Below are 13,290 nucleotides of genomic sequence, written 5' to 3' on the forward strand. Positions count from 1 at the left end.
AAAGAGTTAGTGAAGTATCTGCTATTTCATCGCGGCAGAGCATGAAAGATCTGAATCTGTGAACATCGATGATGCTATTATAATTTCTGATGATCCTAATCAGCCTGCTACGTCTAATGCATCCGCAGGAGTGCCAGCCACCACTATTCCTGCTGCAGCTCCTGACATTCTTGAATCTGAATTAGAGGGCTCAATTGAAAAGTCCAGGTCTAAGAAATCAACAGCAGGCCCAAGTAATGGCGGGAATATCCGAGGACATGGAAGATGCAGGAGTCGTGGAGAAGGTAGGAGTCATGGCTCTGGTAATGGTCGCAGCAGGATCAATCGAGGAACGATGCGGCGTAACAGCACGTCTTCTGAATCGGAAGCACCTGAGGATTTTGAAACCCAAAGTTCTGACACGGATGTTTCTGAAATTTTGTTGGGCCGTGAAGATCCGCATGACGAGGATACTGCTTGAATAATGTGCCAGGAACTTTACTCTCAAGATCAAATGGGTGAAGTATGGATAAAATGTCTAATTTGTGGTTTGTGGGCGCATCAAGCCTGCACAGCATGTGAAACAGACTGAAATGTGTGCGACTTTTGCAAATAATTCATTGAAACTTACTTAAATAAAACAAAAACGAAAAGATGCTGTACGTTCTCACTCAGCTTACTCAAGAAATTTAACTTTTATACTGTAATAACAAACTTTGAAATGTTGCGCGTTGAAATCGTACCGCATCTTCCCTTTTTAGTTTCAATCAAAGATTTTTCATCTAATTTACAATGACCTTTAATAGGGGGCCATGTTACCACCCCTTTTTTGGAAATTGGTAAAACTGATTACTTCATTAAAAAAATTATATTTTCATAATTTATGTTTTAATTTAATGTACCTTTACACCAACCTTAGGTTATTAAATTACCTACACTAGACAAAAAAATAGAGTCTTTAGAGATAAATAACAATATTTTATAAAGCAAAAACAAACTGGGGGGCCGCATTACCACCTTCTCCTCTACATTTTACGAATTTCATAAAAAAAACTCACCTTTTTAAATTATATTTGACATCTCATCAAAGATGAAGAATAATATGGAAGTCTGGACATTTACGGGGCTGACAACCGTCATAGACTGGTTTAAGTGATCACTTTACACACTGTAACATTCGCCAATTTTACTCATTAATGACAACCACACTACTCAAATTCTTGGAAGTTCTAAATATATATATGAACCAATTTTGAAACATTGTTCTTGAATCACTAGAACTTCACTAGAGACATCTATTGGTGAGATGAAGAGAGGCTTTTTTTATCCACCTCCGTAGTGTCAGTCAGTCAGTTAGTAGTAAGCACGCTCGGCTATCGTAGGTCCCGGTTTCGATTACCATGGGGGGTCAAATAAATATAAGTGATAAATACTTTTTTTTTACAAAATATAAGTAATATTATTATGTAACCACTCACCGAGATTTCTATGTCTACCGGTTTCGAGACGTACCCGTCTCTTCCTCAGGACGATCACTACCACCAGACCAACTTGCACTAGGGTTTGCAGAACAAACATGCATTAAGAGTCGAGGTCTAACATGAATCAGAACTTAAAATCTGATGATGTCAAAAGTCTACGCTATCGGAGGGTATGATAATGAATGACTAGATGTACAGATGTCAAGAAAGTTAGGAGTGTATATCAAGCCAGACGAGTGTGGCGTTCCATCCTCTTTGCCTACCAAGTATTATAAAACGTTGTGCGATGTTTTTCCAATAAACCGCAAAATTTATACCCTACCTTCGGTTCAATTCAAGTCAATACTTCGAATCCAACTTCTACTATCATGCGAGCTTTTCGCTTATTTATAAGCTTATACGTTTCCAGCAATTTATTGACCACGCTGGTCAAAAGGTTCTTACGTCTCGAGACGAGAACATTACCATTTGCCGTTCACGTACAAATGTTCTATCCAGGATATTTTACGTTTAAGTTTTCTTGAGGAATTGAGCTTCACAGGCACCTGTTTCTTAACCCTTTGGCTACAAAAATTCGAAATACGGGCTTTCGGTACTCTTCTTCTTCTTCGTCTTAGTCCTCATTACTGAGGGTTGTGACCCTTGTTAAAGCCATGACTCTTCTCCAGTTATCCCCTGACTGCGCTGCACGTAGCGCTCAAACCACCGAGGTGCATACTGCTTGCTGCCTTAACTTGATCGGTCCATCGTGTGGAGATCTTCCCATACAGGCTACCAACCACAACCAGTCATTCCAGGCTATCCTGATTACCACGCGCAACGTTTCTAAAGAACTGAAGAATCCGTCGTCTACAGACGTTGACTAGATTCAAGCCATCCAAACAAAGTGTAGTTCCTGGTGAATGGACTCGTTGGTGCGTCTAGCTGTCCATAGAATTCGGAACATACGCCTCCAACACCACATTTCGAAAGCGTAAAATTTTCTCCTTTCTGCTGCTTTTATGGTCCATGTTTCAGCAACATAGAGAAAATCGGAGTGGACCAAACTCCTGACAAGCTTTATCTTGGTGTTGTTACGCACACTTCGGTCTTTCCAGAATTTGTCTAGCTTAGACACGACACTTTTGGCAATTCGGTAGGTACTCTAGCGAGAAATTAAAATAAAGGATAAAAGTAGACTGGATGCAGTCGAAATGCGTTCTTTCAGACGAATGTCCCGCAAAACGTTGTTAAAAATAGATGTTCGAATGGTGATAACTCCGGCTGTGACATTTTGTCTCGCCAAATTTGATTCACCAATGATACATTGTTTATAAATTATCACATTTAAATTTTTAATTATTTATGTTGAAATCGCGATATTTCTGTCATAGCAACCCCAAAAGTCCTAGTAGCCAAAGGGTCAAAAGCAAAATGCCAACTCATCCCTCCTTCATAATAAATTTCGGACGAAATGTACCCTCAGTTGGAAACCATGCCCTCCATAGTAATATCACATGAGGTGTAATCCACTACTCTTAGACTCTTGGGTACATGATCGTCCTTTGAGGTTTCTTATCCACTCGAAGGCCAGAATTAAATTATGATTTGCGCTAAGCCGAAATACGAATGTAAGATAACACCTCAATATTTTTCTTTTGATGTTCGGTAAATTTGAGTGATCAGATTGATCATCGCTAGATCACCGCACAGATAGGCGATTTAAATGAAATTTATGCACAAGTAATATTTGCGTATGTTATTGTACAATATTTTGTGTTGAACGATTCTAAGAATTGTGGAATGAACAACAATTTATTATTAACTATCAGATGCTGGATTATTCACGCTACTGATGACACGTCTTCATTTGTCTATATTAATATGTGTTAATTTGTCATCCGTAAAGTAAATAATCCACTGTCTGATTCTGAGAATAAATAATAATAAATAATTGATCAACTGGTCAAATAAAAGTACAGGAACCTGTCACAGCGAGCACCTCTCATAACGTGTTATTCGCAAAACGAACTAAAACAAAAAAGTGAAAAGGTTGCTTCCTTAACGAGCGACATTTCGCATAACGAGTTGCAGAGAAAGGGCGAGTCCCTTTTTCACGACATTCACTTGTGAGTCTGTCTAGATCACAAATCGCTAACTCCTTTCAAGAACGTCATAAATCAAAATACTTGATTTTTCAGGGGAACGTTTTTAAAGTTTAAAAATATAATACAATGTATTAAAAATAAATATCAAGCCACTAATTGAACTTTTTACTGTGCAACAGAACTTTTTAGGTAAAACCAGAAGGTTTTTTCTCTATTCGAAAAATATTTAGTTAATTTAAAAAAATAATTAAACAATACCTTTTCTTCAAAATGAAAAAACAACGCAATCTGCCCTGAACCGGGTAAATATTAAGTTAAAAATATGCCTCTTTTGCTGGGATATAGTACATTTTCTGGGCATTCTGAAAACATGCATAACTGAAAATTGACGATTTTTGATTTATGACGTTCTTGAAAGGAGTGAGCGAAATGTCAAATATGATTGACGTACGACGCCATTATAACATCTTCCGATAGAATGATTAATTTTGCGCCACACTGTATAATGTTTACCTTTGCCTCGCGCGATAGTCTAAGGCAGGGGTTCCCAATCTTTTTCAGCCCGCGGCACACTTCCAAGTGCAGTATTTTGTCACGGCGCCCTACTTTAGTAAACTATTTGGAAAAGATAATGTGACTTTATACATATGTATATATCTTATAGTCGGAAGAAATAGGTACCTATAACTATAGAAGTTGGGTAGAAAGATGCTAGCTCTCTAAATTGAAATTGTTGAAAAATTGTTGCAAACCCGTGAATATTTGTGGTTTCGGATAATGATAGAGGATCGACTCACGGCGCCCCTCTTGACTTTCTACGGCGCACCAGGGCGCCGCGGCGCACACTTTGGGAACCCCTGGTCTAAGGAGAGCGCGTCGGGCACGTATACGTTTTACACTTTATTTTCCGTGACGTTATTTTGAGAAGCGGCCCGTTAGAAATTGGTGTTTATTCGATCAAGGAACTTGTTAACGGGCAGGTAACTTTTGGTAGGCATTCGTACGAGCATGTGTTTTAGAATAAATTACACGCCTGTTCACTGTTAAAGTTTCACAAGTACACTACGAAACGGCGCCTGTAAAACTCAAGATGTGTTTCACATTTGCGAATGTTTTAAAATACACGCTCTTAGAATTTCGTTAAAATTAATGTGTTTCTCGCGTTTATTCCCCCGCGGCGCGTGTCGGTTTATGGAAATGAAACGAGAAAATTGCTCAATACACGAGAATTTCGTTAGTTTTTTACATCACATTTTTAAAACTATTCTACTGCTGATGTAGTTTAAAATATTCATTCGCACGCATAAACCGAAGAGGCTCGGTTTTTGGATGTAATATTTGAATTGCTCGAATGAAATCAAATTTAAATAAAAACTCTCTTCAAAAACGGCCAAGGGAACATCACAATATTGTATTTTCTCAGATAAATAAAATTTTTATTTTATATATATATATATATATATATATATATATATATATATATATATATATATATATATATATACAGTATCTACTCAATGAATTAGGGCCACCCATTATTTTTATGAATACTCTGAAATCCTTTGGATTATTATATTTATTTTACATAAATACTTTAAGTTTTCTATTGACATCTAATATCATGTATATTACCTTCAATAATATGTAAAATATACCTGGATTATTTAAGCCTTTACAAAATTTTAAACCCTTTTTCTGAGAAAGGTCCCTAATTAGCCCAGGTAGACAGATAGTTGAAAGTTCAAAAAATAGTCCTATCTCATTTATTAGTGAAGTTTCTTGAGTTCTGGTTGTTGTTTTGTTTAGAGAGGTTATATAGTTATCGTGTCTTGTGAAAAAAAATTAATTTTTAATTTTAGTTCGTAAAGTATAAAAAAAATTTGTAAACACAAGTGTTTTTTTTGAAAAGGACAAAATGGGAAAAAGTAAAGACATTTCTGAGGAAAAAAAGTCTAGTGTTATAGTGCTACTGAAATTAAGAATACTATCTAATAGAGAAATTTCAAAAAAAGAAAACGTTTCTCGTCAAACAGTGGACAGAATTTCAAAATCAATAAAAAATCAGTCACCCGCCACCAGCAATCGGCGAAAGAACTGTCGTAGGATTAGAAAAACAACACCGAGGACTGATCGAAAAATCTTTCAAAGTGCCTTAGAAAACCGTAGTGCATCAGCAAAAACATTAAAAATAAAATTGGAAGAAGAGGGTATAAATATATCGGTATCAACACTGAGGCGACGTCTTTACGAAGTAAATCTGAAATGCAGGCGCCCTGTAAAAGTACCAAAATTGACACCACGAATGAAAGCGGATCGATTAAAATGGGCCAGGCTACATCGAAATTACTCGGTAGATGATTGGAAAAAGGTATTTATTTAAATTGAATTTTCAACATATCATTTTAGTAAATAAACTTATATATTTGAATTAAACTTAAATTTTCATTATTTTTCAGGTCATCTTTAGTGATGAGTGCCGGTTAGAAGCCGTGACAGAGAGCCGTCGATTCGTCAGGAAAACACCAATGGAACGTTACAATGAGGCCTGTGCGGTAAAAGTTATCAAACACCCCCCTGCAACAATGATATGGTCATGTATTATTAACAATTTACCTGGGCCGTTGTTTTTCGTGGAAGGAACAATGAACCAAAATTCCTATAATCAGGTCCTCGAACGAATTTCATTGCCCTTCTACCATACACTCGACCCAACAGAAGGTCCATACACCTTGCAGGATGGGGCACCTTGCCACCGGGCTAAATCAATAATAAAAATTTTGTCTAACAAAAATCTGCCTTTGCTCCCCTGGCCTGGAAATTCTCCGGACCTTAATCCTATAGAAAACGTATGGAGCATGTTAAAAAATAAGGTATACTCATTTCCAAATCCGACAGTAGACTGTCTAAAAAAAAATATTCAAAAAATTTGATCAGAAGACGAAGAAATAAAAAACATGATAAAACAGTGCATTTTAAGTATGCCAAAAAGAATTGAGGCAGTTATTTCTGCCAAAGATGGAAATACTAAATACTAACTATATTTATATGAAAATATATGCATAATTTAAGCGTAATAAAGTGTTCATGTGTAAATAAAATTCAATGTTGTTTTATTCAAGGTTTTCTCTGAGTTATTCCTGTTTGAATTGAGAAATTGCGCGAAATTCTGCGTGGCCCTAATTCATTGAGTAGATACTGTATATATATATATATATATATATACACATATATATATAGACAAACATAACAAAAATATTCTTCGCTCAAATGTAATATTGCAATTGGCGTACTTGAAACGTTTTTGAAAGAAAGAGTTTAATTTATAAAAAGTTAGTTTTATAGAACTATAAATCTCGCGATTTATCATCACCCATAGTTGGTGTTTGAATAAACTTCACGAAAAACGCTATCGTCGATATCATCATCCAAGAAAAAAATAAACATTGTCTTGTCTAATACAAAGTTGCTGACGCTACACAATGTATCGGTAAAGTTGTGAATTATGGCGCAAAGTTTCCTTACAGCGCACCCCGTGAATGGAAAACCAACCCTCAGCACAAAGTTGTTAAGGCAGTTCCAACTACTGTTATTAGCATTTTACTTGCATTTGGATTTTTTACTGACCTTTTTTAATCTTACTCTTTCCTTGAAGATAAACCTGTTATGATGTATTTTTAATTGATTTCCTTAAAAGTGTCTTGAATTTTATTCCTTATAATACTGTCTATCCGTATTGCGAAATTACTCTTGCATAAAACTAAAGTTTTAAAAAAATATATATTTCTTGACTCTTGGGTACATGATCGCCCTTTGATGTTTCTTATCCACTAGAAGGCCAGAATTAAATTATGATTTGAGCTAAGCCGAAATACGAATGTAAGAACCTTTACCCTTCTCCGCAGGGGTAGGCAGAGAGAATAGAACGCCACACCACTCTGTCTTTGCAAACATTCTTCGCGTCTTCCACGTTCATGAATCCCCTCATACATACCCGCCAATTGTTACGACTCCTAACCTGACCACTTTCAAGTATTTGGCATACCTGATCGTGCCAAGTTTTTATCGGTCTTCCTCTGCTCCTTTTTCCAATTACATTCGCCTCATAAATTTGTTTTACCTTTTTAATTGAGTTCCTTAATAGTGTCTTGAATTTTATTCCTTATAATACTGTCTATCCGTATTGAGAAATTACTCTTGCATAAAACTAAAGTTTAAAAAAAATGATATTTCTTGGTACATTGCATTTAATTATGTTTGTATACATATAAAGAGAAACTTTAGAAGAGAAGAGATTTTACTATTTCCGTGAGCCTAAGCGGCTCATTATTATAAATAGGTATCAAATTGTGGTAGGGTGGGCTTGAACCGAGAAACTCTGACTCTAGAGCTCGCGACACTAACCACGGGACCACAACCAGACACGTTCATGTCCAAATTACGATTTTTTTGTGATTTTCAATGAATTATTTTTTTATTATTTTTATGCATCTCAACATAAATGACGAAGAATATGTAAGTCTGGGCATTAACGGGGCTTACGACCGTCATAGGCTGGTTTAAGTGATCGCTTTACACGCGTGTAAACCACACTACTAAAATTTTCGGAAGCTCTATATTATTTATCCAATTTCGAAACGTTGTACAAGAATCACTAGAATGTTCACGAGAGACATCTATTGATGAGATGAAGAAGCTTTTTTTATTGAGCACTACCTCTAGATATATCGATCAAACTTTATACACTCTTGAACTCGACAGACTAGGTACACGAGAGAAAAAGTATTTGGACACACTCAAAATGTTATCCGACCATTTGCCTTGCGTTCTCTTATACGCTATCACACTCTTTCGCACTAACGTACCATCGTTCTGTCACTCTCCTCCTGCAAGCCTCTTCGTGTCTAATTTTCATGTCCAAGTGACGACTTTTTTGTGTTTTTCAAAGTATATATTTTTCTCTTTTTCTTTTCAGGACCCTCAAGCGTCATATGACGTCAACAACCACGACGAGGACCCATCTCCTCGGTACGACATGGTGGACTCCAACCGTCACGGGACGCGATGCGCAGGAGAGGTGGCCGCTACGGCCAACAACTCGCTCTGCGCAGTGGGCGTGGCCTATGGCGCTAGTGTCGGAGGTAATTTTTAAATTTCAAATTTGGATTCGGAACGAGTGTTCGAATAGTGTTTTTACTTTTTTTAAATCTTTTTTTTACAAATAGTAATATTAGTATAAAACCAAGTACCCGTCTCTTCGTCAGGATAATTACTACAATAGCATGCAAACAATACTTCATGTCACTACCATAGCGCTATTCACACATTTATAACTACATAAAATGTTGATTACACGCGATTCTAAAATTTACTCTCATTAATTACATGAAATTACAGTAACATTAAACAATAAATATGATTTAATTTCAATTTGATTTAAGTTTTGTGCTGACATTTCTTGGTGGAACTACATTTTATATAATATATAACGAAAAAACTATATAGTTTTTTCCACATGTACTCGCATTTGTGTTAAAATATATGTATATAGATCAGCATATTAAATTTAAGTCTCTTTTTTATACATAACCAGTTTAGTTCTTCTCTCATTTTTTCTATATTATTATATCTTTTTTCTATAATAATATAGAAAACTACATTCATTGCTTTATTTTGTATAATTTCTAATTAATTTAAATTTCCTTCATTTTCGTTGTCATTTACGATTTGGAGATTGTCTCCAAACTCACTGGCATGGTAACTTAATGCATTCTGTGCGAAAGTTGGATTGTTAAGACATTGTGTAACATTTCACATACAGTTAAGTTTTGTTCAGAACCCGCTGGGACCAATGACAGTATAATTCTTGACTTTACATTTTCTACGACTTTCCCTCCCATTCGTCTTACCTATCCCCATTCCTTCCCCCGGAGACACGTTATATTTTTTGAAGATATCCTTTTTACGTTTTAAAAAGCTGTTACATTAAACTACGATGGATCGATGGGTTATACTGAAGGCTTTATGAATGAATACTCTAAATAAAAAACTTTATAAATATTAAATATTAAAATCCGCTTAAATATAAAATATAAAAAGTTTATATATATAAAATATTTTGTCCGCACGCTCTGCTACCGTTCTGGAGGCCCCGGGTTCAATTTCCAGAGGGGTCAAATAAATATAAGTGATTTTTTTCATTCTAATATTTATTCCATAGTACCCTGGACTGGTACCTGAAGCGGAGGGCTGATCACATTTCTTTCATGTGTTAAACGATCAAGATAACACTGTTAACTGATAACAGCGTTTGTATTATGCAGTGCTCTATGCACCATTGGGATGCGGATAAGAATTTGAATGAATTGAATGAAATATTTAAATCAAACACTATTTTTATAGTCTTCTATATTGTATTTTTATGTATTTTTAAGAATAAAAGACAATTTAGTTTACTCCAAAAATCAGTGTTTGATGTTAAGAAATATTTGAGTTTTTATTATTTACTCAAATATTTTAATTGCATGCTATTTCTGTGAGCCTAATCGGCTTATAGGCATCAAATTGTGGTAGAGTGGGTTCGAACCGAGAAATTCTAGTAAGAGTCCGCGACACTAACCGCAGGACCACAACCCGACACATTTAATGTTTAAATTAAAATAGATTTCTACAAATTAAACGCCAAATCTATAAATAGTATTATTAAAACTAACCATTATGCCACTTTCTCGTAGGGATAGGCATAGATAATAGAACGCCGCACCAATCTGTCGAAAGAACGGTAAAACATTTATGAGATGAATGTGGTTGGTAAAAGAAGGAGAGGAAAACCGAGGAAAACTTGACTTGATCAGGTATATCAAATACTCAGCCGTGATCAGGTTAGGAGTCTGAATAATTGGCGGGTATGTACATATTTATTGTACATATACATACCGCAGCGTGAAGTTACATGATAGTTAGTTAGGTAAACCTTTTCCACTCTGACCATTTTTTCTCATAACTGATAAAAAGCTACTCTGATAAAAAAGCGACGTTTTTTTACCATTGAAATAAATATTTTGGTTCCCTAATTTTGGGACACTCTTTCTGACAATTCGTATGACCATGTTAATTAAGATTAACTGTATTTATCTGAAATATTTTTTGGTAGGATTTACTTGGGTGATAGAGAAATCAGTGATTAAAGTTATACCTGCGCCGGGCCAGACATTGTGGCCCACGGAGCTGCCTACTAGAATCATACGGGCCAGAATGTCTGGCCTACAGAGTGGTAAGAGTTAATGGTGGAGACTGACCGGAGTCATTTCGTCGTAACGTAACACGTTACGATGCGAGCATTCGTGTAGTCAGTACAGCGAGCCGAGCGCTCCATCCATAGTCGGAGCGCTCGCCGCGAGCGAAGCTACGACGTTACGTTACCACGAAATGCTCCCGTCCCCACCGTTAGATGATTGAGGGTCGGCAGCTGTCCATATATGCAGTAAGCAATCAATATTCAGAATAATCAGTACATAGTGTTTGGCCTATCAGTTAGTTAGCATACTTCCCATTGGCCGACGCTGACAATGACCATTCACTGTCCATACACAGACAACGGACGTCCATTAACCTTATCGGCCTGCCCGACTCGAATCGCAGCGTGTCACCAGTGTGATTAATGCGATCTGATTTGATTCAATGCATTCCCGCGAGAATGTAGTGAGGTATTCGCAAAAGCACTTCAGGTCGTCGGTTATTTATAGCATTATGGTTTACAGCGCCATCTAATTTCTCTGCTTGGATTTATATATCTAATGTAAGGCGATGGTGACCCGATTTATTCAGTATGAGCGCTAATAGGGCGTTTGTGCACCACACGGAATTTTACTGTCCGGCACTTCAGTTAGCGTGATAAAACGATTTTAATTTATGTATTAATTTTTAATCAAACACAGATTTTTTGAGTCTACTAAGTTGTATTTTATTAACAAAAAAACATAAAAAAATAATATTGTGACTATTGTTTCGCCTTGTTAGGGCATTGTCAAACGAATGAATCTGAGTTTGATTTGAAATTAACACATAAATTAAAATGGAGTTCTACAAATTAAACGCCAAATCAATAAATAAAATGATAAAACGATGATTGGCTTGTGCTTTTTGTCCATCTTTCTTCGGATCACGTTGCGCGTAAATTCGATCACGCTAAACTGTCGTAGTCGCTTTTATATCTCAAAACCGGACTGCCGGACGGTAAAATTCCGTGTAGTACACAAGCGGCTATACTGCTTTCGTTGAGACAAGAATTTTTTTTCAAATATATTATATAAATTGTCATGTTGTTCCACAAAGTTAATGCCGAATCAATAAATAATAAAGCGTGCCATGAAAGGCTTCGATTCAATTTCATCCTTATGACCTCTGCGATATTTTCCTTGCGTTTACCATATTAAATCCATCCCTTGAACAAATAAGTGAATGCTGTCTGCTTTCATCCCAGGATAACTTTGTCGTATCGATCTTTAGGGTTCCAATACAAACACCATCTCGTGTATCCGAGTCTTGTGTAGTTTACCTTCCGGGTGAATAGTTAAAGGCCTTTCGGAAACTGGACATTGGACCGTGTGGTCTGTGTCGAGAACAATTTCGTGTTGCGTTGGAGAAATTTCGGAATATATTCGGACACCTCTAGGAAGGGCAACTATACTTTGATAACTTATATATAATACATATATATATATATATATATATATATATATATATATATATATATATATATATATATATATATATATATATATATATATATATATATATATATATATATGTACCTAAAATCTGGCGGAGTCAAAAGTCTGCGTAATCGGAGGGCATGTATGACTAGATGTATGGATGTGAAGGAGGCTAGGAGTGTATGTCAGGACAGAAGAGTGTGGCGTTCCATCCTCTCTGCCTACCACTGCGGGGAAACGGCGTGATGGTAGTAGTAGTAGTAGTAGTATATATATATATATATATATATATATATATATATATATATATATATATGCTAACCGATGGTACATAGGGCACTAAATCATATAAACGCAGTGTTATCTTGATCGTTAACACATGAAGGAAGGGTGATCAGACTTCCGCTACAGGTACCAATCAAGGTTTATATTGAATAAATATTAGAGTGAAAAAATCTCTTATATTTATTTGTCCGCCTCCGTAGTGTAATGGTCAGCACGGTCGGCTACCGTACTGGAGGTCCCGGGTTTAATTCCCAGGGGGGGTCAAATATGCAATTGAAGTCATTTCTTCGCTGTAATATTTATTCAATATTACCCTGTACTAGTGCCTGAAGCGTAGGGCTGATCACCGTTCCTTCATGTGTTCACGATTAAGATAACACTGCGTTTATATGATGCAGTGCCCTATGCACCATCGGGTGCGGATAAGGGTTAGAAGAATATTTATTTGACCCCCCTCCCCCTGGGAATCGAATCCAGGGCCTCCAGAACGGTAGCCGAGCATGCTGACCATTACACTACAGAGGCGGACAAGTATAAAATTCATGTAAATAAACCTGTCATCTGCAGACTTAATATATTATTTAAATATAATGATAGATTTATTCATATAATATATTATATTATAGTATAAATTACAAATAAGGATATTTTTTCACTACGCGTGTAGTCTTTACGTCCTTTCTAGTTTAGATCAACGCAAGGAATATATTTGTGATTCCTAGTTCAGGCATTTCCATAAATGTACGT

General features: G+C 36.2%; 1 protein-coding gene across 1 annotated transcript in view; it reads left to right on the forward strand.

Annotated features, from left to right (window-relative positions):
* Window positions 1-13,290, forward strand: part of LOC148310156 (furin-like protease 1) — a 518,091-nt gene that overhangs the window by 478,093 nt on the left and 26,708 nt on the right. The window contains exon 5 of the mRNA XM_088259007.1: window positions 8,520-8,685. Coding sequence (XP_088115133.1) covers window positions 8,520-8,685 — 166 coding nt within the window. The remainder of the gene's footprint in view (window positions 1-8,519; window positions 8,686-13,290) is intronic.

The sequence above is a fragment of the Brachycentrus maculatus genome, unplaced genomic scaffold (assembly GCF_059751285.1).
Source record: "Brachycentrus maculatus isolate JH-2025_06_01 unplaced genomic scaffold, ASM5975128v1 h1tg000105l, whole genome shotgun sequence".
Lineage (NCBI taxonomy): Eukaryota > Metazoa > Arthropoda > Insecta > Trichoptera > Brachycentridae > Brachycentrus > Brachycentrus maculatus.